This window comes from Lutjanus erythropterus, chromosome 16 (assembly GCF_056507025.1).
Source record: "Lutjanus erythropterus isolate fLutEry1 chromosome 16, fLutEry1.hap2, whole genome shotgun sequence".
Classification (NCBI taxonomy): Eukaryota; Metazoa; Chordata; class Actinopteri; order Lutjaniformes; family Lutjanidae; genus Lutjanus; species Lutjanus erythropterus.
The window spans coordinates 33,538,959-33,564,631 of NC_139332.1; the positions used below are offsets into that span (position 1 = coordinate 33,538,959).

Sequence of the window (25,673 nt, forward strand, 5' to 3'; positions counted from 1 at the left end):
ACCTCTACTGTTATTATGGAGCAGCGTGGAGAACAGAGCAGAAGACAAAAAAACTGAGAGGAAGAGGAGGAGGAGGAAGGTGAGCCAATATTTCTAATGAAATTTGTGCAACTTTGGTTTGAACTCAGAATAAAACAACGTTACAATATGACAATAGAGTAAGACTCTGGGAGGCTGGCTGTGAGTTTAAACCAATTTGAACTCACTGGATAGACAAATGTGCACTGTGTGCTACTTTTATGCATCTATTGTGTCAATGTAATATTTACAGTATATGATATATTCAAAGTACACTGCATTACAATATAGCAGTGGTCTTTATACTGTATGGACCATGAACCTGCAACCTATTTTGGGACCCAAAAAAAAGGGAAGCAATTGTAATGTAACATGGTCTCATGATACCAAATCAAACAGTATTTTCTCTTGCCTGGCGTTGTGATGTAACAGCAGTTTCTCAAGTAAGAAATAATGGGACTTTTCCACTGGCACTTCTAGTCATATACTCTCTCTCTCACCAAAACAGATATTATAGAGGCGAAAACCAAAGTCTGTTGGCATGGCAACAGGGTTGGACAGATATAGATATGATTTATATATATATAGATATAGATATGTATCGGTGATACATCGCCTGTTGTCAATGAATGAATTTCAGCCCAACCGTACATCATCACGTTCAGGTTTTTTATGGTTACTTCCTGTTTTATTTTGGCACGTCTTGCCTTGTGTGTCTTTGTTGTTTTTGCTTCCTGTTTTTTTTTTCTGTTTTCTTGCTCCTTTTGATCACTGATTATTTTCAACTGTTCTTGTTATCCTCCCCCTCCCTGGTGTATTTAATCCTGTGTCTTTACCTCTTTAGTTGCCAGTTCGTCCTCTTGGGTTTGTATGTCCTCCTCATGTTTTCTTGTGGGTTTTTTTGCTTTGTGTTTTTTCTCTGTGTGGTTTCTTTTGGATCATTACATTTCCTGGACTTTGATTTTTTGTGTCTCTTCTGTTGGATTTTTGTTTTTTTGTGTTTGTGCTTTCCTAAATGTTTATGGCAGTGTTTTAAATTGATCACACCTGTGTTTAAATTCATGGTGGTTTTGGTGGAAAAAAAATCACTTTTGGTTTTGAGTGCAGTGTTACATTTTGCAAGAGATTTCACAAAATGGTTAAGTTTTGTGTTTCGAGTTTTGCCAAACTGAGTTATGGGAAATGTGTTTACATGAAGGAAAACTGTACCCTGTGTGTTTCTCAAAGCAAATGCAAAATTTCTTATAAGCTCAGGCTACATGCTTTTATTCCAGCCGTGACAAAAAAACATAATTTTCCATGTCCTCTTGATCTTTTTTTCCTCAGTAATCAGTTGACAAATGACTGTGTTCTTTTCAGTCAATGTCCGACTGCAAAATCCACCCTTTTAAATACTGCGTGTCACTTTTGTGGTAATAACAGTTTCAACCCAAAGTCATTAACAGCTCCCCATCAATCATGTCTGCCCCCAAAGTGAGAGATGTTACAATAATAATGGATGATCAGGTGTGGTGCGGCGCTGTTGCTGCGTACACCGCCATAAATCCTCAATATACAAACCCTGATCCCGGACGAGCGTAATATACATCATTTCCTTTTATGTACCTACTCGTTGCACCCCATTTCCCTCAAAATGTCCTTGGTATCCCTCTCTCTCTTCTTCTTCTTTTCTTTTTTTTTTTTTACTCAACACCTTTCTCTCACGCTCCTTTATGCATCTGTGATACTGCCTGTTCTGAGGCGATTCGCTGAATAAATATTCTTTTTATTTCTGTCATTTCTGCTCCTGGCTCAGCTGGCCGTGTCTGATTTACGCTCTCACATAAGCATACGGCGACAACTTACTGAGGAATAAGTCTTTTATTAGTTAAGCACTGGGTTAGTTAACTTTTAATTAGAAGATTTGTGACATTCATATGTGTCATTGCAATATAAGAAGTGTTCTCCTTGATGCACCAAAGCCTCTCTGAAATGAAGATTTTATCAAAGAACAGAACATTAAAGTTGAAATATGTGCGCATTTACATTAGATGAAGTAAAACCAGATACTGTAAAGTTTAAAATAAATAAAAAATACTATAATAAAAGCTACTGTAAAGTTTATATACATATTGCAATGTCAAAGGCAGCAGCAGCAGAGAAAACAGGACGTACAGCAAACAAGGCATTAATGTATCTCTCTGGTGCCACAGCTGCATTAATGTTATACATATTGTTTATTATATAATAAAGGTTAATTAAAACATTTAACCTCTGTGGTTCTGCTTCTCCGCAAAAGCCCCATTTAAAGTCTTTTATGTGCATAACATAAATATGTCAAATAAAAAGTCCTTATTTATCCACTGGAATATATAACAGCGTTTCCCACATATAGATTTTAAGTAGGCGGCTGGCCAGGTATATTAAAGAGATACTGCACAGTTAAATATGTTTTCTGAGCTGTAAAATAAATTATATTACTGTACTGTGATTAAACATCAATGCAGGTGTTCATTTTGACATTTATTGATATATTAATATGCATTCAGTAGAGTGTAGATCTCCGACAGGCAAACCGAGAAGAATATTTGGATGTGACCCCTTTGTAATCATCAACATTTGGATTAGTAATTGTAGTTCATGAAATTTAAAATTAGAGAAAGAAGGTTAATGTTAATGATAACCCTCTGCTACATTTTTCAAAATTATGCAGTGGGTGGAGTTGGAGACAGAGACCCGGGGGTGCAGTTACATTTTAATGGACGCCTAAGTATATTAGGCAACTCATTTTAGCATTTTTCAAAACTTTTTTTAATCCATCCCAGAAAACGATGCCATCTGAAATCGATTAATTCATGGATCTCCCCTCGCTCTGCTCCTCCTGTGCCCGTTTTGTTCCTGCTATCAGGAGAAAGGTCCACTGAAAGCTGCACATGTTCTGCAGACAAAGAGAGAAAATCTCCTGTTGAACGTGGGCCTTCTTATGCAGTTTGTTAGTAAAAGCCTCTAAGTGCACCTGGTTCCATGTTGGTTTTGATTATCTATGTGAGTGACGTCAGCAGCAGGCCGCCTTCGCATGCAGCTGACCTGAAAATGAAATCATGTGGGGACTTTTTTTAGGGTGACTTTATGAAACATACTGCCGATGAAGAAAGTCGACAGGGCAGACACATACAGAGAGAGAAAAACAGAAAAAGGCAGGATGTGTGTGTGTGCAGTCATCAGTGTGTAGGTGTGTGTGTGTGAAAAAGAAAGCAAGGAGAGCAGATAAAAGTAGTATGTGAGTAAACACTGAAACAAGTTCGAGAATTACGTAGAATAAAAATAGTGAAATGAGAAATAAATTATGAGAAATCAAGAATCATGATACTTTTTACAATTCCAAAATCAATTTTTTTTATTATTGAATGAATTAATATGAGCTAATCAATGCTAACACATAATAATCCATTAACACACTAACTGAAGTTAGCATTGCAATTGCAATAATATTATCTTAAAGGGATAGTTCACCCAAAACTGAAAATTCAGTCATGATCTACTAACCCTCATGCCGATTCAGGGTCGGTTAGTCCATAAAAACTTATAAAAATTCCTCCATACTGCTTGTCTGGTGTAATCCAAGTCTCGTAAAGCCCCGACATGCCGTTCAATTGTGCGCACGCGCCGTCACACCACACACACCCAGTTGGGACGGTGTGCACGCACACATGAACGTGACTCCAAGCTGAAGGATATACAGTGAAGATTTAGGTTAAAAACATGGTGTAAATGATGTCTTTCAAGTCAACTCGGCATGTCAGGGCTTTGATAGACTTGGGTTTCACCAGATGAGCAGTACGGAGGTTTTTTATGTTTTTTAAGGGGGGGAGGGAGCAGTTTTCCTTTTTGGGTGAACCGTCCCTTTAACTGGCCTCAGCTGGCCAAAACTTAAACTCAATTTCAACCACAAGGTGGAGAAACTGCATGCAAGTAGAGGGCATACAGTATATTCTATTTTATTTATTGTTCTCTGCTTAATGAATAAGAACAGCTAAAGGTAGCAGTTAACTTCAAAAACTACTTCATTTACAACTTTTATATGCAGTATAGCACTGATGCTGCTATAATCCAATTTACAAAAACAGAATGATATGGGATGCAAATTGTTTTGGAAGTATGACTCATGATATAAAGTCTCTAGGAGTGTGTATTTCACTTTCCCCTGTGGTCTAGTGTTGCAAGCACTGTGACAGCAAAGAATCAGGAGATCAGTGTATCATCCCAGCCCTACTAGGAAATAGGGTAATGAATTAAATGCATGTTTACATTTCTTTTCATAATATATCTGTGTGGTGCTGCGTATCCACTTGTGCCTGTTCTGTTTTTAAATAAGCTATCGCACACTGGGCCCCACCCCATATGCAAAATCCCCAACTGACTAAAACTAATATGGTTGTAATGTAGGTAATTGTGTTCTAAGTGTAAAGTGAAGCTGTGAACTTTCAAGACCTTGGCATTATCTCATTATCATCTCAACTAAAGTACCAGGGAGCAATACCACATTAACACATTAAGGTGTCTGCTCTGATGATGCATTAACTGATAAGCTCATAACGGTCGTCCTGGCAACGAACAGCGGGCAAAAGAAAAACTTCCTGAGTGCCATTTTTCTCCTCTCCATTACACGTCCGTGCAGTGAGTCTGGAGCCGGTGCTCAGGCATGTTTATGGGGTAATGGCCAGTCTCAGAGTACAGTAAGTGTCCTCCGGCTATTGATCCAGGTTGGTAAGATCATGAGCGAATGCTGGGAAGCTGAAGGCCCGCGCTCAGGAGTCTGGGCTTGTCCGTGCCGTCTGGGCTCCTGGATGTCCGGAGGTGGTCAGGGAGGCGGGAGGCGGCTGCAGACTGAGTGGAACCAGCCGCGCTGCCAGGCGACCGATACAATGACTTTTTAATGGCTTCTCATTTCACTATAAACTAATGAATGTGGCTCTGCGCAGTGAAACCTTACCCGCCGCTTCTGGTTTAAAAAGGCATAAAAGAGCAAAACTATTGAGCGTTTGGGTTTCATCGACCAGCCGGGTCGTTTTTGTTACACAGAGTTCAGGTTGTGATTTCACACCAACACGCCATTTACAGAGTTCGCTTCTGCAAGATGCATGAACTTCATTAAGTTTACATGACTGACGGGATCCAGACTCTGCAGAGACTCGCCCTCTGTGGCGCAAGATCAAGTCTATACAAATAGTATATTGATGCATAAGCTCTCTGCAAATTTCCCTTTGCAGCCGTCACATTATAGGGCACCTGCTACAGTAATGCCTCCAACCTTACTGGACATCTGGCAGCCAAGGACTCTCTGGAGGCTCTGGCAAAAGAGCAGAACATCTCATGTGATGTCAGTGGACCTGTCAAAGCAATCTGTTTTCCTCTGCCACGGGTCAGAGGCCAGAGCACTGAGTCTACACACACACACACACGCACACACAATGCACTGCTTATGACTACAGCGCCGGTGCTTTGCCTCGAGCTATTCCACCTGTGCACTTTCTCCTTCATCTGTCTCTCTATTTATCTGTAACAATTTCTTTGAAGTGGTGCACATAAGACTGTCATTACATTGTCATAACCATGTCATAACACCTGTCATGAGTCTATTAATGTATATGACTGTTGTCATTAAGCTTCATTTGAAATGCATTTATTATAACAACTTGACATTATCAAACTTAAACTGTTTAACTCAATTAAAATGGTACATTTTGGACTTGTCATTAAATTTTATCAGACCGTCATTGTCTGCTTCTGTATTTATTGTTAACACTTTATTTGAAGGGGTGTGCATAAGACTGACATTACAGTATCATAACCACATCATGACACCTGTCATTAACATGAAGGAGTCTATTTATAACCATTGTCATTAAGTGTCATTGGGTCAATTCTGTAATTTTTAATGCAAAGTTGTTTAAGATGTGTTTGTTTTAACAAGTTGACATTAATCAAGCCAAGACAAGATAATCCGTCAGTGTCTTTGTTATGACCACTTGACCATATCAAACTGTAAAGTTAAGTTTTAACATCACATTATGTTTTTTATATTTGGTTGGTTTTGACACTGGCCATAATGAAAGCATTATAAGAGTGTCATGGATATTTTCCTTGACCTCATGACATAAGGCTGCCATAAGGAGTTTCATTACACTGCCAAATGCTTTTGTAATGCTTTCAGGAATAGTTTCCTACTCTTAAAGTATAATGGACAGGACAGTTTGATGACAGTGTGCAGTACCAAGTAAGTTAAATCACCTTGGTACTGTACTCAGTGGTCAAACTGGCGTTATAACTTATGACGACAGGTTTATGACCAGTCCAAATGGCATCACTGCACTTGAAGTTCAGGAGAGTATTCATGGCATCGATATAAAAGCATCTGACAGTATAATAAAACTTAATTACACATTTATGACAAGGAAACACAGTACAAGGGTGGTTTCTTCTTTCTCTGCATTGAGAGGTTATGTCATGTTTGTTAATGTTAAGTTGTTATAACAAAGACATTGTCATGGTTAATGCCAAGCTGTCACAACAGACACATTGTTAGCTTGATTAATGAAATGTTGTCATAACAAACACATCTTTTGCATTGAAACACCTAATGACAACAGTCATAAACATACATAAAGAGGGTCATGACATGGTTATGACAGTCTAATGATAGTCTTATGCACACCCCTTCAAATAACGTCTTATCTTTCTTGATTACGTCTCTTATCTGTTCACTCTCGTCTTCATTGTTCTGAATTCTGGCGGTGCCCTCTCTGCTCCAGCTTCATTAAGAGATCTGTGCAGGTTGTTCATACTCGGCTGCGTCCTGCTCCGCCGTCCTTGAGAGTCAGAGTTGGAGGTAAGTGTGGGTTTTGTTGTATTCATGCATCCCTCGCTTCTCCCTGGGTAAAACTAGATGAAATGTGCTTCGCCTAACCTTGACGGTTGCACAACTCCCCCTCTGCTGTTTTCCTCCCGCAGAAGAAAGAAAATGGCCGACTGGCAGTCCAGTGTGAAACGTTTGGAGTGAGTCTGTAATTGGGGGCCCTGAGCAGGGAGTCTTCACTGCATGTCAAGGAGAATTACAGCTCGAGGTTATAAAAAAAAGTGTTCTTTTTTTTTCAGGGAGGGGGGGTAATCCTTTTCAATATGCTGCATGAGTTAGCTCATTTTCTTTTCTCTTCCCTCCCTTCTTATTTCAAAATACAACTGGACTCCATTTAGTGATTGAATGAACGTCATACCAGCTATGGGGTGTCTGCTCTACCTTCATTACCAAGACCAGTTTCAATTCATGCCTTAATGAAAGGAGCCTTTGCTTTCACAACAGGGGATGCAATTACTCTCTGTATTTCATAACATTATTACCGTCAGAGGTGTGTAGCTGTATTGTGGATGCCTGCGTTTAGGCTTTGAGACCCTCAGAGACCCACGGCGTTAATGAGCAAGGTTAGGGCACACTGTGTCGTCTGAGCAGCGAGGCCATTTGCTCCTAAATGACATTTCCTTTGTGAGAATGAGCCATATTAGTTCCTAATGTGCAGAGAGTCACCCAAGGCATCCGCATTGTATTCATATTCAAAAGAAGAGTAAAAGTGAAACTGTGGGAGACTTTATTAAATGTGATATTACCATACAGCTTATATCTATATGGATAAGGGTATAAAAAAACATTATTCACTTTGTCAGACACAGGTATTCACTTTGTCTTCACCTTAATCACATCTTTCAGGCACTGAGCTATAGACAGAGTCTCCAAGGGAAGAATCTGGCTGACAGGAAATTATGAAAAAGAATTAATTTGACCTTCGCTTGCAGCAAGGAAAAGAAAAAGGAAGAGTGAGAATGAGGGTGGGGAGGAGATGGTGGTGGGGTGGATGGATGGAGTTGAGGGAGGTTTAAGGAGGAAGTGCCCCCACAGAGGGCAGGATCCTGAGGAGAGAACTCGGATAATGAGAGCTCTCAGCTCCCCACACACTGGAGCAAGACATCTGATTCCCTGAAAAGCCCAGAGGAAGGACAGTAGTCACCCTGAGCTCCTTAAGTCTTTAGACTGAATGGTTTCAATAAAGACTTTGGAGGGAAGATACTCTATTCACTCATGATAGCCAGGACTGGAAACATTTTGGCTAGTTTGCTCAGAAAATGTGGGCCTTTCCTCTGTAAAGACCCGGATTATGTCGATGCTGCCTGGTCAAATTGACTGAATTCAGATTTCATGGAACAACAGATCAGGTCCAGTTTAGCTCTGTTAGTCATGGAGCTAGCCAACTAATTATCTGACTCAGCCCCGGGGTGCCAGGGCCAAACCCAGCAAGAAAACCACCTTGGTACTGTATTCCCTGTCTCCAAACAGGCCACCGTCGGTCTCAGAGGCTGTGTTTGATCCCTGTCCAGCCCAACCAGACTCAACTAGACGCTGACGACACTAGCAGTGTGGGCGGGAGTGTGAATTGGTACTGCGCATGTGCATTTCTCAACAGAGATGACAAGAACACAGGATTGTTCACTCCTTAGTAACTTCCATCATCAGCTCTGCAAAAAAGTATGCGTTTAATTCATTGGTTGAGTCTTTCCTCCACCATGCTAGCCTTGTTAGCATCTAGCTGAGTCTGGCTGAACTGGAGACATCGGCTGGATTGAGAAGAAACACAGCGTCAGAGACTGACTGTGGCCAGTTTGACAGGGAATACAGTACTGAGGTGGTTTCTTCTTTCTCTACCTTGACAGGTTATGTTGCTTTGGTTAATGTCAAGTTGTCATAACAATGACAGCTCAAACAATGATAACTTAGTATTAAATATGACACAATTGAAATCCGCTGTGTGTGTGAGGCTTGCTCATGAACTGATTGTTGTGTCTAGGCAAACTTTTAACTTTTTAGACTTTTATAGTCTATATACAATGTACATATATAGAATTTATCATGAATATTTATTATTTCTGTCAAATATTGCTTCGTGTTTACACAGCCCTGGTTATTCTGAAAAAGAAGAAGAAATTCTTTTCTATTTGAAGCTAAAACAAAGATTTTAGGGGTCAAGTTTCTTGGCTGGGGATTGGTATGGGATATTTACAGGCAAAAATGAGCTAATGGGATATGTTTTCAGATATACTTAGGGCCACTTTCAGACATTCAAATAAATTGGATAGGCTGGCTAAGAAGCAGATTATCTGCTTATGGATGAATTACTAAATGGGCCTACTGGGCACAGAGCATCTGTCTGAAGTGACTGAACATTTCTTTGAGAAAGTCAATCATGTAATTACCAAGAGACACAAAAGTACTATAGATCCACAGAACTATCACAAAGAGACACTAAACGACTACAGAGTGACAGTGTCTCTTTCAATCTAGGTGTGCATCTACAAAGGAGAGGATGATCTGCCGATGCCAGCGGTCAAGCCCAAAATTTGATCTCCAAGCCCTTATCCTGAAAATCCAACTTTCTGAGGCTCATATGGGTATTTGTAAGTTAACCTGAGTTAAATGTTCAAACACACAAGTTCTTGAGTGTAAACAAAAAATGAAAATGAAAATCTTGTTTTTGCTGACCTTCACTGGTTTGAATTCTGCAGCTGTAATGAGGCGAGAGGTGCAAGAGACTTGAATGTTTGGTATCGTACTATTTATCGTGCTACCTATCATGAACATGGAAGAGAAAATAATTTCCTTGACTCTAACTACAATTGGAACCAGTCATTAAGATGCAATTAAATGTTAGAAGGCCAGTTTGACAAAAAGGAATGAAGAACTGAGGTGATTTATGGAGTTTCCTGATGGACAGAGAGCTTTACTTATTGCTAAGGTAGCTGCTAGCTGCTGTAGTTGCAGTTAGTTCAGTTACCCATGCAGCTCCTCCCTTCAAATAAAGTGTTACTGAAAGTTTTAAACATTTCAGCTTGTTTTTTAAATTACTTTTAGATGCAAAATGGCAACCAACAGCGCCATAATGATGTTGGATATCTGCAAACTATATCATGTTTTCTATATGGACTAATTACGTTTGAGTTTAGTTTGAAAGTAACAAAGCTGAAGGATCTTTTAGCAGGCATGGTGAGATAGCTGAACAAATGCTGCTCATGCTCACAGTTTGCCGTGCTACGTCTGAGGAAAGCTAACAACGTTCTTCCTTCAGGCATGTTAAAAGTTATTGATCTGGCTGCTCGTTATCCCACAATCACCAGACTGTAAAATGAGGTGTTAATCTACAAGCCATGGAAACTGTGGAACCCACAAATGTGCAATCCTTGCCCATATTTGTGCTTAGCTCACTTAAGTTTCTATAGGCGCTCAAGATCTTCATGTCAGCAAACTTTACATGTTGAACTAGTTATAAAACAGTAGAGGGAAAAAAAAGAGACAGAGGAGGACATCCTGTTCAGTGAAGCTCTCTGACTGAAGAGATTTCCTTTATGAAGCCATGAAGCGAAGAGAGATAATTCATTAAGGTGCCTGGAGCAAAGGAACCGGGGTCTACTAAAGCACAACAGGAAAGCTTCCTTCATTTACTGCCCCGGGGCCACAAAGGCTGTTTTGAACTTTTTCACCCTGGGACCCGAATAAAAAATTTAGACTATTGTGTCTGAGATTCAAGGCTTAGAAAAGTGGATGCAGCTGTTGTTTAACCACAGACAACACCTACATTATGAAAAGAAAAAAAAAGGAAAGAAGGAATTCTTAAAGCCGCACTCCGGTGCACCGTGGCATTTTTTAGATATTTCACACTGTCATTTCCTGACAATGCTGGTTTACCACACTGTTCACCAAATATTTTTGATAAATAAAAACCAAACTAAAATGGAACCATGACATATAACAACAGTCGTTGTCATACATCATCCTAAAAGCTTGCACAGGCCCACCGTCATGTCCCTCTGTCGCCCTTAAGCCTTTAGCCGCTCCCTCTCTGGACCAGTGGGACAGTGACATGACATGAAAAGGAGAAAAAAGCACCTGGAGGCGAAATGTGTTTTGTGCTTTTAGACTAACATTATAAAAAAAATGACTTGAGCATGTCCCAACCTTCTGCAATAACACTGTCTGACCACAGTGGGCTGAGAAGGAGTTATCACCAAGCCTCCAGGAAAAGCAACGGGCTTCAAAACCAATCTGACATCGTGGCCAAACCGTTTAATGACAATGTCACATAATGTTCTGTGGCACAAGGAGACTTACACTGTGAAAGAAGAGGGTGTACAGTTTTTTTGAGCGTTACGAGTCCCATGAAATGACTATCATGATCAGGATTCAGTCTGTCCGGTTCAATAATTATTGGAAAGTCTAGAAGAGGGGCACGATTAAATTAAACATTACAGAAGCATATGCAGGAGCTCTGACACCAAAATCTGCTTCATGGGCCACTGAGCAGCTCTCACAGGACGTAGCACCAGAAAAAGTTTGTGTTAGAGCCACTGCTGTCGCTAACCATGCTATCTCTTTGCTAACGGAGTGGACGAATCTCTTAGCGTTCTCCTAAAACATCAGCTCACACTGCCTGGAGTGGAGCTTTAACTATTTACTTTATTTTGAACATTTGCTTTTATATTTTCTGTGATTTACTGGTGACAGAACTGCAAACATTTACATGAAAAGCACCTCCTTAACATTTACCAGAAAGTATAAATCAAGGATTCAAGCGAACAAACTCCTCACCAACTCTTAACAACTGCTACAACTCTGACGGACAAATGCACAAAGTGAAGGAAAGTGAAACCGCAAAGCATCTCTGTCTAATTTCTTTCAAAGTTGTCTCCGTCTTCTCTTTTAAACGAGACTCTGTTACAGCAAATGAAGCATAAACAGCGAGCCTGTGTCTACATTCACAGATTAGCACTATGTACTCAGAAAACCACTTTCATACAGCTCTGTCAGCTGTGTAATTCAAGTTTCTTTTTAGGAGTGATGATTTCACAAGCCAGTAATAGCATATTTACTGGCATAGGGCTGTTATTGAAAACTCTGAAATGGTTATAAGCATGAAATTGAATACAGAAGAAGAGCAAAATGAGATTTTTTTTTTCGAGAGAAGGGGAGAAACGCAACGGCTTAACGGCTTCCAATCTTTGTATTAGAGTTAATTCAGAGAGATTCAGTGCAGTCACTAGGGGCTTTTACACACAACTATCTGAACGGTTAAATGGCGTTATGAAGAAAACAACCTAATTAATCAGAACGTTCTCATTCCCCCTTTTCCACTGTGTCAGAGTCTGACTTTTTCAGCTGTCACAGGGGTTAATATGAAGCCATAACTCCAGACAGATTCCTCTGTTTAACACCCTGCCCTCTACATTTTGTCGCAGGTGCAGAAAGATGTGTTTGTTTCTATGGATACACCTATTAAAGCTAAATATAAACCGAACAACGAGCAAGTCTCTCTACAAGAAACCAACGAACCCTGTATCATGTTTAAAATCACTTCATAAAACTCACTTTTATTAGTTTTCTTCTATGTATTGATGTTTTATTAACTGTCCTTCCTTCTCACATTTTACTTGTTTTCTAACATGTGTTGACATTTTATAAAACCTTTTTTTTTTTGCTGCCGATTGTATCTTTTGTTTTCATTTCCGCTCCTTCGAAGCACAGCTGTACTCGACAAAAGCTCTTTAATAAAAACATCTTGCCATTAACTGTCACAAACAAGGTTTCATTTTACTTTAAATGCTTTTATATGAAGCAAACTGTTTAAGAACTCCAATTCTGGTGATTCTCACATTTTATCAAATACTTACTGTGAAATATCGAGGTAAAGGTAAAAAATAGAGCAGCTAGAACAGAAAATTACATCACTGTACTGTTGTGCAACCTTTAAAAACGGAAAAAGACAACACTTGTGCAATATCAGGATACAACAATATCCAAAATCTAAGACGATATCTTGTCACAGTTGCCTAGTCCTCATTAGTGAGATATTACAAAGAATAAACCTCATAAAGGCTCATAAAATGTGCAGCATGTTTCCTTTTCACTGTCTTTAGAGTTTCTGCTGTACAAATAATAGAAAAAGAAAAGTCAACTTTGCTAAAATCTTCAGACACAAATAAGCAAGTTGAGCTTTGTCATATTGTTTGACATCAGTTTTAACTGAAGTGTTTGCTTTACACATTTTTGAAGCTTATTCACTTTGTGCCATTATTATGTCAAGATGCAATTAATGTTAACAGCACTTTGCATTAATGTCATGTGCAATTAGTGTCCAAATCTCTGTAAAATCTCTGTATCTATATCTATGCAAACTGGCCTCTATAACCAAGCCAATCAGTGGAAAGCAATGAGTGCAGACTTTTCCTGTGTTGGGAAATAAGTGAGCATTAAAAGATTATTCCTAACTTTTATATATATATTGTGCATTATTGTTGGTGAGAACCAGGTAAAACTATAGATGCTGGATGGAGAACACACCAGGAAGCAGCTCCTTCTTTCTTTAAGCCTTCTTTCTTTTCCAGTGTGCATGTAGTAGAGGTGTGTGTGTGTGTGTGTGTTTGTGTTTGTGTGTGGCCTGCAACAATAAAGGCAGAAATCAATAACATTATCTCTGTATTAATATAGCCACTGTTATCCTATTGCTTCAGCAGAGTGCACAGTACAGCACCACACTTATAGCATCAGTTAGCACATTACACCGAGCATATAACTCAAATTACACCCACATTAAGCTGCATAAGACGCTCATACTGTGAACACAACAAAGATTAATGAGGGTGCATCCATTGCCATTGCTAACCAAACCATTTAAACAATGCAACTGCATATAATGTCTATTTAGCTAGTTAGTGCACTAACCACCGGCATGCTAATTGCTAACGTTAGCATGCTAGGTACACACTGTACAGCTGCCCAACACTAAACATCAATTAAATCAGCTATATTTTGTGTACTTATCCTCAGGGATGCACACAGTTCAGCACACAGCACAACACTGGTGACTCAGGCAGGACTGTCAAACAGCTAACAGGTAACTCTGAACACAACTGATCACTGCTGAAGACTGAGCTGGACGGGGTGAGCAGGCCTGATAAGGTGTGATGTCATCAGACAGGAAGTGTTTCATACAATTATGTTAGCGATTATTAATGAATGGTTGTCACAAAATCCAAAGGTACACCTGGATTTGCAGGTCAGTGTGCTTCAAACAAGGTGCTTCTTGGATTGTCCAGCAGCGTCTGAAACCTCCTCCTCCCTCTAACTGATTGATTCCACCAAGCATGGCACGTCTGCGCTGCTGATTATGTTTACTTGCTCAGATTTTTTTTGATTAGGTCCTCTTTCCTTGCTCTTTGTGCTTCTACCATGGATATGCAGGCTACGTGGTTAAATAGTTTCTTGTCAGTCTGTCTTTATGATCGTGAGTCTTCCTGCCTGTTTGATCTGCTCAGTGTTAACTGACAACAGACAACATCTGTCAAAAATAGACTCAGTGCGTATTTGAAGCAGAGAGCTGCTTCTGGTGGAATCACAAGCATTGTCTAGAATGGCCACAGATCGGTCTGGCTGCCGCGGTGCAGCCGTAACGCAACGCAGCCGTGCCTGCTGAAAAATGCGAGTAACACCATCCCGCCGCCAGATTTACGAAGGCGTTAAATCCTGAAACTGACAACTGGTCAACAACGCACATTTTCCACAGCGATCGAGCGACTGAACTTCTTCATCAAGCTCTTTCTTCTTTCAGTCTTCACACTAAACAAGGTGCATCAGTGCAGCTTTAGCGGAGCTGAGCACCCTTTGCTTTGCCAAAGTGCCACTCTCAGGCCGTCCACTCAACACTCTGCAGAGGCCATTGTTGTTGTTTGGGTATCGCTTTCTGTTTGGAGTGTCTCGCTCTGTCTCTGTTGACTATAAGCAATAAGCAGTGAGCCTCCACTCGCCGCCGTCCCCGTGGCAAAGACACAGAGACGGAGAGAGGAGAGGGGAAATCTAATTATTTCCCTCCCATGGCCCGGCAAGCCTTAAAGGTTAATCACTGTCCGTCTAGCTAATTCTGTCTGGGTACACTGCAGTAATTACAACACCTCTCTGTCGCTCGCCTGCTCTCTCTCCTTTCTGTCTATTGTGGACCTCACTTGCTCTAACACCCTCTCTCTTTAGAGATACTGGATGTCTCGCTCTCTCTCTCTGTCTATTGTGCTCTACCATGCACTTCTCTCTCGTCTCTTTTTCTCCTCCTATATAATATAAATTTATATATTCATACTTTATGTATATATTTTTAGCTGCGACTAGCAGCTCTATAGGTTAGTTGGGTGAAAAAAATTCCCCACCCTTTGGCAGCCACAGTTTCACCCTAAAACAGGGGTCTGCAACCCGCAGCTCCAGGGGCCCTCATGTGGTTATTAAGCCCCTCTCCAGTTCCTCCCTGTGACTTTGACAAAAAAACTATATGGGAATGGTTATTTCATTTGATTTTTTTTTTACATTACATTACTTTTTATTTATCATTTTTGTACATCTAAAGTGATTCTTGCATTTTCCAGCTGCAAAAATGTGTAACCTCTACAACGAACTGGGGGGAAAAAAAATGCCTCATGCAAGAACATTTTCGTATTCTTATCTTAAATGTCGCTTACTTTTCTTCATACGACAGGCTTGTACAAACATGCCACACCAGATTCAACTAACTAACAACTAAAACTATTCAACTAATGAAATATGCAGTAATTAGTGAAAAACTTTGGTTTGGATACCAGCAGACTGACTGCACGTGACTCTACGACAGGTCTGGACCACTCAGAAATTGTGTTCGTACCTTAAAGAAAATTCAAAATATGAGAAAATTGGTGAATGCAATAAGTTCTCTTAACTCACTTGTACACACCACCTAAGAAGAAATCTGTTCGGACGAGTGGTTCTTGCATGAGGCCCATTGTCAGCTAAAATGTGCCTCATTACGTCTCTGGCTTGGCACCTTTTCTTCAAAATCTGGCTGGTGGCTAGTCTTGTATCTCCCTCGTCTCAGAGCAAAATAGATCATTTTAATAGTTTTAGCTCCAGACAGATTTTTTTTCCTGCTTTTTTGGCTGAAAATGTCTCTTTTGAGAGTAAAGGTCGCCGACCCCTGACCGAAGTGTGTGAAGGTGTGTTCATGCCAATAATTTCCAAATGTAATCACAGACACACACAAGATTTAGGTCAAGATCAAGTTTTCATGCTAAAAAATGTGTGGAGTGCCTCTTTAAAAAGGAAACTCAGAGCAGCAAATTGTTGGCAGTGATGCCCTCCTCAATGCTTTTCACTTGTTTTTTATTAATTCATCTTTTATTTGAAACTCAGCCATTATTTGAATCCCGGGTTTCCAGTATATATACAAATGTGCACATATAGATGATTTATATATAGACATTTCATAGTTTGCCTTCCATCAGCCCTCAGAAGGAGGAGGGTTTCCTTTTCTCACCTCCTCTCTTTCTCACACTCCTCACCCTCCTTTTTCCTCCATCTTCTCACCGCCTCTCTGTCTCCTTTTCTTCCTCATCCTACCTTCTTGTCACCTACTGTCTCCCTCTCCCCCGACTCTTCTCACCATCCCTCCCTCTTCTTTCTTTCTCTCCATCGTCTCATCACCGGTCCCCGCCACCTTCTCACTTCATTTCTCCGTCTCCGTCTGCTCGGCTCCTCGCCGGTTACAGCTGTATTTCCCTCTAGCAACAGCTCGAGGAAGCTGCGCCCTGGGCCTAGAAATACTCCACCATCTCGTCTGCTTCCAATTTCTCCCTCCCTGCCAAAAGCGTCTCCAGAAGCGACAGCTTAGGAGACTTAAAATACTTCTGTTTCCTTCTCCTCCTCTTCTCACTGTTCCAATTTTCTCAGCACTCCATCACACGCAGTACTTTCAGTGATACAGCTGCTAAAGACAGGAAACTTCAAGTAATGGTCCTGATAAGTGAGTCATTTTTTTTTTTTATCAATACTGAGGTCACGATTTTACTGATTTTAGGGACAAAATATTTTCATTGCACTTTCACTGCTACATTTCTGCTAATGTACAAATGTGTGCATCAAAGTAGGAGGTCTTTATTCACACTGCATCTCCCAGAAGCAAAAATATAAATAACTAGAATTAACGTCCCACGGTTGTCTGCCTCTGCCAACCAGTCAAGTTGCATCAAGTCAAGTTTACATCCATGTTTGTGTCCAAAGACTTGGAAGAAATTGAATAAAATGTAACCTATAAAGCCTATATTTGGCTAAACAGATGTTACCACTACATTGATGATGCATCATTCCAGCTGTTGAACTAATTAATGAATGAATACCAGGATGTTGTACTGCAGCCAGGTGGATTTTTCCCATAATCCTTTGTGATAGGGGTATAAGCAACAAAGTTCAACGTGCAATATTACAAGGACTTAGTATGTCTCACTGTATGCATCCTGCATGCAGCAGTACACACTTGGCTGTAGTGCTTACTGAAATTAAAAACAAAAAAGTATGTGATTGGGAATGCAGGGCGAGTCGCTCACACACAGTATCACGATCAGCTGGGTACGTTCCGATATATAGTTTATTCTGACGGCATTCAAAGATTAGGATGAGGCAGTGAGTGAAAGACAGAGATGGAGAAATGAAGAAAAGCTCATACTGTACGAATCAATGTTTAACACGCGTGTGAAGTCTGAAACCTTCCACTTCATTCTTAAATTATGCAAAAAAAAAACCCCATCATGATGTCAAAGTTGGCGTTTGACCTTTTGGGCATAAAGATGTCATTGTTTCAGTGCTATATCCTGTTTAACTAATTGTGGAAGCCGATTAATAGTAGCTCTAAACTAATGTCAAATAAAAAATGTTTCAATGTTATGCTTATTATTACTTATAAGACCTTGTCCTCATTTATACCAATCTGTTATTCCTTCCTGTGATGAATCCATGCATAAATCATCTAATGTAAAACAACAGGGAAACCCAATTTTCTCTAATAAAAATGAAAAACGACTCCTCCTCCACCTCTTCTCTCTTCCAGATTTCAGTGTCTTTTCCGTCCCTCTGTCCTCTTCTCCCTGAGGCCCAGAGCGGCTCCACTAACGGGCCGCTTCCCGCTGAGGCCAGCGGCCGGTCGCTGCTGAGGATGGTGGACTGTCGCTTCTCATGTCATCAATACAGAGGGAGGAGAGGAGAAGATAGGAGAGGAGAGCAGCGAGGACGAGACAGAGAGCACGAGGAGGAAGAGGAGTCGCCCTGAGCAAAGTGTCATCACTCAGCTAAACTCTCTGCCTCGCACTCTTTCTTTCTCTTTCTCTTTTCCGCTTGCTAGGGGGACCAAACAGCGACGGGGGAGAGAAGCTGCTTTATTACCCTCCAAATGTTTTCCAAGAATTTCGCAGAGTGACAAAGATCCCTAGAATTTGTTTCTGGGCCCCTGCGGCAGAGCCCTGTTTGAGAGTCTGTGGGCAGACGGGTGCTGATGGAAGCGGCAGCGGCGGCGGCGGCGATATAGCGGTGATGGAGGAGGGCAGCTGCTAGAATTGCTGAGGAAGAGACGAGGGAAGCTGAGAATCACAGGGCGAGGAGGAGAGGATGGAAAACAACAGCGCCTGGCTGTTGTTATGAAACACGCTGCAGAGAGATGCGCTGTGCAAAGCGAGAAGTGAATTATGTAGAAAGCAAAAGAAATGAGGTTAAAGTGAGAAACTGCAGGAGGCCACAGGGCGCATATAGGAAGAGATGATGGAGGAAGGATGTGGTGGTTGCTTCGGTAACAGAAAACAGTGAAGTTAATAGCGGAAAAGGTGAATGTTATTGCATGTGTCTTTGGTGAAAGGTGAAATTCAACGGAGGTAATAATGTGAATCAGTTTGTAAATATATTGTACCTCGTGTGAATATACAGCAAGAATTATTGTTCAGATCCATACATGCTGACAGCAGTGCAATGAAACTAAATACATTTATTCAAGGACTGCACACAGTTTCAAGGTACCTGCGGCTTTCAATTTTAAGCTTCTTTTTATTTCTACAGGACTGTATTCAAGGAAGTAATGCATTTTTTTCTTCTCTGCATTTAAAGGTTTAGTTACAAGTAGAGCAGCCAGAAAAATCAGGGATCTCAGTCATCAGTCATGAAGACCCTGAGTTACATTTTGTCAGTTGAATCTCAGTGCTTCAGTTTTTGAAATTTGAGATGAAATATGTATTTTGAAACCCTTTTAGATCACCTCCCAAGCCATGTTGACTCAGAGTTTGATTTTATAGTCGGGGCACAAGATAAAAAACGGCAACACGCACCAGCAACCAACAGACAGACGAGAAACGACTCCTGTACATAATATATACGATTAAATCCATGCAGGAGCACCAGCATGGCAGCCCGTAAACTTTACCAACCCTGCGGTCTCAGCGTGACTTCGGTGTCTGTCAGTGAAGTCAGCGAAACCGCTTTCGAACCAGATGGTGGTAAAAACAAAAATATAAAAACAATGAAAGTGTGATGGACTCCTCGACGGACGGCAGTCGGCCCGACAGGAGAGACGCTCCGTGCCGGACAAGGATTTTACTATGAACTCTGAGCAGGATGCACACTTTTACTTTCTCTCAGTGTGCAGATCTGATGTTTTTACATCACAGAAGCTGAAGAAAGGCAATAAAATGTGATGTGGGATAAAACCTGAGACTCAGGTAGGCTGATGTGTGAGTTTAGAGTCGAGTTCAGCCTTAAGTTACTTGTTACTTTTCAAATTAAGATTTAAATACAAAACCTGATAATCAGTTCCTCATTACAAATGACCACACCCAAGCATATTAAGAAGTTAAAATTAGCTTCACACCAACAAGTGCACTCAGTTAAACTGCAATAACAATAATAATAATAATAATAATAATAATAATAATAATAATAATAATAATAATAATAACAATAATAATAATAACAATCAGCACTTTTTTATTGTTAGATTAAACCGGAAATGATAATTTTCTAAATTATAGTCAAATTATTTTGTGAGCCAATAAGCTCCATAAACTATTCATTTGTCAAATTTTTAATATTCCAGAAATGTAATAATCTAATTTATTATATTACAGTTGTCATGGTTGGTTTCTAATAAAATATTCTTGAGTTACCACCATCTAATTATTTAATGCTGTAAAATTATTGATTACTGTCACAGCTGAGGAGGCTGACCTGAGTGAATTATGAGGACTGTGTTACTGGACAAACTTTGTTAGTGTAAGATGTGGTTTCAGCAGTTAATCAGTTCAGCTAATTTCCTGCAGCTTCATTTCTTAATGTATTCTGCTTCCAGAGAAAACTGCAATATTTCAGTGCAGATCTTCCTCCCAGCGTGATAAACGGTTCCTCTCTGCTGACACCTAAACTGACTGTGTTTCTTTTTTTTTGAGTATTAATAGTCTGAAAACATGCCTTACAAAATTGTGAAGGTATTTGTTCTTCTGTCAGCACGCCAGCACCGATTATCCTCGTGCTGGCGTTGGAGTGAAACAGCACCTACACGTATTGTTGAGATGAGTGTCTTGCAAAGTCTCTCGACTCCGCAGTCGTCCTGAAACGTGAAACAGCATCACAGCTCAACTTCGTAAGTCATCACTTCTCACCCTGTTCAGGTAAAATTGTCGGTCTTAAGGTGCCCTGAGAACTTTTTAAGAACTTGTAGCACCATGGTGCAATGCTTTGCAACAGCATACACACGTACAGAAACGTGTGCATGCATGTGGCATGATACACAGAGCTGGTTTCACACTGTTCCACTGATGTGGCAACAAAGGCAAGGATGAAAAAGTGGTAGTCACACCAGGAAATGACATCTGCTCACTCATACCAAATATGTGGGGCCAGAAGCTTGCCGATTTATGGTGATTAACCACAGCACCAGCTGAACTGCTGCAGGTGACGAGCTAAATGGGCTAACTGGCCTGGCCGGACTAGCGCACGTTAGCCACAGAAGCTCTTGTAGCTTCTCTCTATTTTCATGGTGCACCATTTCATTCAATAAAATATTATCAAAAATAGAGATCTGCAAGCTGACAAGATCGCTAAAAGTCCACTAGCAAATGTTTCAACTTGTTAGCTTAGCCTGGTTCCTTTCAGGACATCAAGCCCCTTTTTGCTCTGTGCTCCAAAACAGAACTTCAGTCAACTTTCTCCTTTCCTGTTTCCTGTGTTTGCATGGTAGACTTGTCTAAGTTGAAAAGAAAACCTAAACTTTAATATGGGTGAAGATGGTATGAGGGGCCAACATATATACTGATCTTAAAGGAGCAGTAGCAATTACATGTGCAAAAAGACAAAATGAGTACTGTAGTCCAAATAGCGAGTTAGAGCCACAGACAGGATATTAAATAGACTGAAATCCTATTTAAAATACAATCTCTGGTTCAAGAGAGTTGTCTCCCCCCCGTCCCCTCCTCTCCAGACTCAAGGAAGCTCAGGAAGGTTGCAGAAACACTGCAGGAGTGCAAGACAAGCACAACATTATACAGCGACAATAACCAGCGACAATGAGACCTACACTGTAAGTTGATCAGCTGATTATAACTGTCAGTCTAAAGCTAAGCCTGTTATCCTGAAAACAAAGCCCCACTGCTTTGAAAACAGTTTGAACTCTAATTAACGTGAAACAGGCAAACTAAAAGTTATTCTGACCCCAGAATTGAAATTTCAAAGGAGGATGCCGCAGCTGCAGTGTTTAAACTTGTGTTTCCTTGATCTCTGATGATACATCATGGTCATTTTATGATTTATTGCAGTAAACATATTAGAGATTACTCCTTTAAATTAGCTAATGTTAGCAAAACACTACCTAACTTGATTAGCTAGCTAGTTAGCTAGTGTAAAGAAAATCTACATCGAGTTCCCAAAAAGGGCGGGACTTAGGAAGGGCGCCAAGAGGCAAAGCACAGCACAGCGCTACACATCATGTCTGCCTGGTAAATTATATGATTCACAAATCTCATTGTCTGACCGACATTTTGCCATGCATTACATTTACTAGCAAGATTGTGGTGCATTATTAATGTTGTGTTATAGAGTTTGGGAAACTCACGCTAGATCTCTTGCGAGTCTTGGTTTCCCTTGAATCACTCTCTACCTACAATGCTTGTGTCACTTCCATACATTAATAGTCGCTTCTGGCTACGATGTCACATAATGCTGTTACTGGTTGTGCTTCGAAAGGTCAGCGGCAAACAAGGTCAAACATTTATTTGAGCTTGGAGTGCAGCTCCGGCTGATCCTCTGATCCCAGCGATTCCACTGGCGTAAATTCAACTTCACTGCAAAATCTCAGCATTGCAAAACCTTAAAGCTGTTTGTGATCTTTTTGCACCAAAATATACCACCAAGGAGAAAATATGTGCATGACTCTTTTAGTTGCATAATCATTTTTGATTCATCACTTCCTGCCAGCCTTAAAACATGTAGTGATTGCCATGGCTACAGATGGCATGCACATAAATGCTGCACAGTAAATGTTTTGAATATTTATCAGAATGTGAGATGTCGGTCTCCCTGTGAATCTTTACCCGGGAGAGGAGCAGATACAGCGCGTGTTCTAAAAACCTGCAGTGTTCTCAAATCATATTCTGAATGAGGTAAACAGTATTATTGCGGAGCGTGCACCGTGTGTGGTGAATATTTTAAGATGGACCTAGTTGCAGAGGGAGAGAATGGATGTTGAGTCGTCTAACCTTGTGTGAGGAGTTGAAGGGTCCTGACTTCCTCCCGGACGCGGAGCTGCAGGACCTGCTGCAGGATGTGCTGCCTCTGGGCTTCCTGCATGATACCCATTCTCTCCAGCTTTCTGTCTGTCAATCTCATCAGAGCCCGCCCTTCACAGAGGAAAAAAACAGAAAGAAGAGGAAAACAAAGCCGAAGGTTAAGAGCCAGAAGGAGCGGGAAGCCAGTGGGAATTCAACAAGCACAGCTGGAGACACTCTAAAAGGGTAGATATAAAGCATTTATGCCAGTGGAAAAAAAAACAAACAAACAAATATGGTCAGAAAATTATAGCCGCACAAATTATGGATTGTGAGCTGATAAGAAAGAGAGCTTTTCAAGGTTGCAACACCGCTTCTGACATTAAAGCTAATTGTTTTTAAGAGACTTTGCTGATTATGTGAATGTCAATTAGTCTGAATTTGCTATTAAGCCGAGCACAACTCAATGTGAAGCATATTCTTCTAAAACCAAGCACACATTTTACATAAATATCAGTACTGTACATCCCCTGAGCAAGAATCCCTCACAGCTCCTTGCTTAATTGCAAATCCTTGTATAAAATCCATAATTTAATCATCCGATCAGTTTCTATGAGGGGGATTTGGGCGAAGAGAGTGTGGTGTAATTATTAACGCTTGTTATGAGTGCCTTTGTAACATGTGGGGTTGTAAGCAGATAGGATGATAATTCAGGGCAATTACCAGGCATTAGGTTGGACCCCAAGAGCTCGCTTTGCCCCAGTGACTGAAGAAGAAGAAACTTCTTCTGACTGTTCGACACTCAAAGATCGACCTGATGGGCTCATTGAAGTTTGTCCATCACATTCACCACCATCGCTTTCTTTCTCCTCTTTTTGTCAGATCATTAAAGGGATAGTTCAGATTATTTGAGGGGGTTTAATGTGGTACTTATCGATAGTCAGTGTATTAGCTACTCTAGATGGCAGTTAACACACCCCTACATATGACAACCAGAGAGATGCACCAGCAGCTGTGGACAGGGTCAGCAATAAAAGGCATTTTGGCCACTTAAATAAGGTCCACCTAAAAAAATCAATATCAGTTTAAGTGCACGTCTATATTTCGAATATTTTCAGCACTTTACTTTGCTGTCAGACAGACTTTTATGACAGAAAAATCGTCTTTATATAAGCCAAATATCACTCTCTTCAAGCTGACCAAACTCCATAGATGATATCAATAATTCCACCTTGCAGAACACGGGAGCTGCTGCCTTGATCTTTTAGTTTGTTTGTGTTTTTATGGTATTTAAAAAGGATGGTTCTGATTCACTGTCGCACAATAACACTCCATCTGCAATTGTGTGTGTGGGTGCATTAGCAGCTACAGTGTGGGCTGGCAATAGCAATGAAAAATAGTGGGTTCTCCACTAACTGGCTGAAAAACAACACCAGGCTGCTGCGGTATAAACATACAGACCTCAACACACATCAGACTGGTCAGTTATAACTCCATATTCTGCTTTTTTATGAAGAAGACATGCGCGCTCCATGGCTCATCTACTTTCCAGTCCTCAAAGCACGTTTGCAATGCAAACCCTGTTGTGTAACAGGCGAGATATGTTAGAATTACTGATAAAATAGCATCTGTATGATGTAATCATCACCAGTCATACTCCATTTTTCTTTAGGTGCAGATTTGGGGTAAGATGTGTTCAAGTCGTGACGCTCTGAATCATCCAGGCATTTCCTGAGGTAAAGCTTTCCCTTTGCTGAGCTGTCGTCATCAAATTTACATGTGACTGGCTGAGATGTTTCAGAGTGATGTGACTGGGAGAGAGAGTATTTCATAATCGCCACACGTGCTGATCTATACCCACCTGCACCCAGCCATTTTGCATGTTGTGCTGATGCACATACATGAACAAAAACAGAAGGTGTGCATGGAGACGCAGAGTCGCCTGGACGCCTGACCTTCCACTTTGTGCATGGCATTTTTTATTCAAGCAACTGAGAGTGCAAAGCATTAAACTGAGGGTGCAATGCATGTTTTTTCACCCTTATAGAACTGGGAAGGAAGGAAGCAGCAGACCGACAGCTCCAGTGTTCTGCAAGGTAAAATCACTGATTTTGTCTCTGGAGTTTGATTGGTTTAAAAACGATATTTTGCTTATATAATCTGTCCTTCCTGGAAGCTGCAATGCTGTGATCGCAACAATTAATGCAAATTCAACCAATGCCAGTGAATTCTGCACAACCTTGCAATTTAGTCCAATCACAGAAACTTTTCCACAAATTTGACCAATGATGTACCAATGTACCAGTTTGACCAACCATGTATGTCTCAATGAACCGACTCAATGTTTTATTATTTATTATTTTTTGTATTTTTTTTATTTTGTGAGGGATAATGAAAAGAACACATGGTTTGTCAGTGTTCAAAAGATGCATGGTTTTTCTTTTCTGCCAGATGCACTTCCTCATTTACAAATAAATCATATTTTGGTAGAATTCTGAGCCTTTTTGGTAAGTTTGCTCAAAACTCCCAGAGCAGAGAGAAGATTTATTTTCCCTGTAACAAGGTGTCTTTGATTTTTAATGAACTATACAAAAAATAATTTTTTCTTGCACTTTCCACTTGCCCCTACAAGAAAAGCTGCTGTGATCAATAATTTTAGGCCACAACAATGCCCAGAAAAGCTTGTAAAACCCTGGAGGGACGGAATAATGGAAGTTTTTCATCATGAAAGGCTGCCTGATGGCAAAATAAAGTGGTGAAAATATTCTTAATATAGTGTACAGTTAAAGAGATATTCATTTTTTTTAGGTCAACCTTTTTTTTAAGTAGCTAAAATACCTTTTGTTGCTGACCCTGTCCACAGCTGTACGTTGCTTAGCTTCTGCGTTGGTGCCCCCTCTCGGCTTCTCCAAAAGGGGTCCATGCCGACCCAGGTAATACTTGAAATGAGCCGGATTATCCCTTTAAAGTTCACAAATACGGAGCCTAATTAATTCCTG

The 25,673-nt window shown here is 40.5% G+C and overlaps 1 protein-coding gene across 3 annotated transcripts in view; it reads right to left on the reverse strand.

The window, feature by feature from the left end:
* Nucleotides 1–25,673, reverse strand: part of samd12 (sterile alpha motif domain containing 12) — a 177,634-nt gene that overhangs the window by 76,313 nt on the left and 75,648 nt on the right. For all 3 annotated transcript variants that reach the window (XM_084739892.1, XM_084739891.1, XM_084739890.1), the window contains exon 4: nucleotides 22,666–22,806. In XM_084739892.1, coding sequence (XP_084596018.1) covers nucleotides 22,666–22,806 — 141 coding nt within the window. The remainder of the gene's footprint in view (nucleotides 1–22,665; nucleotides 22,807–25,673) is intronic.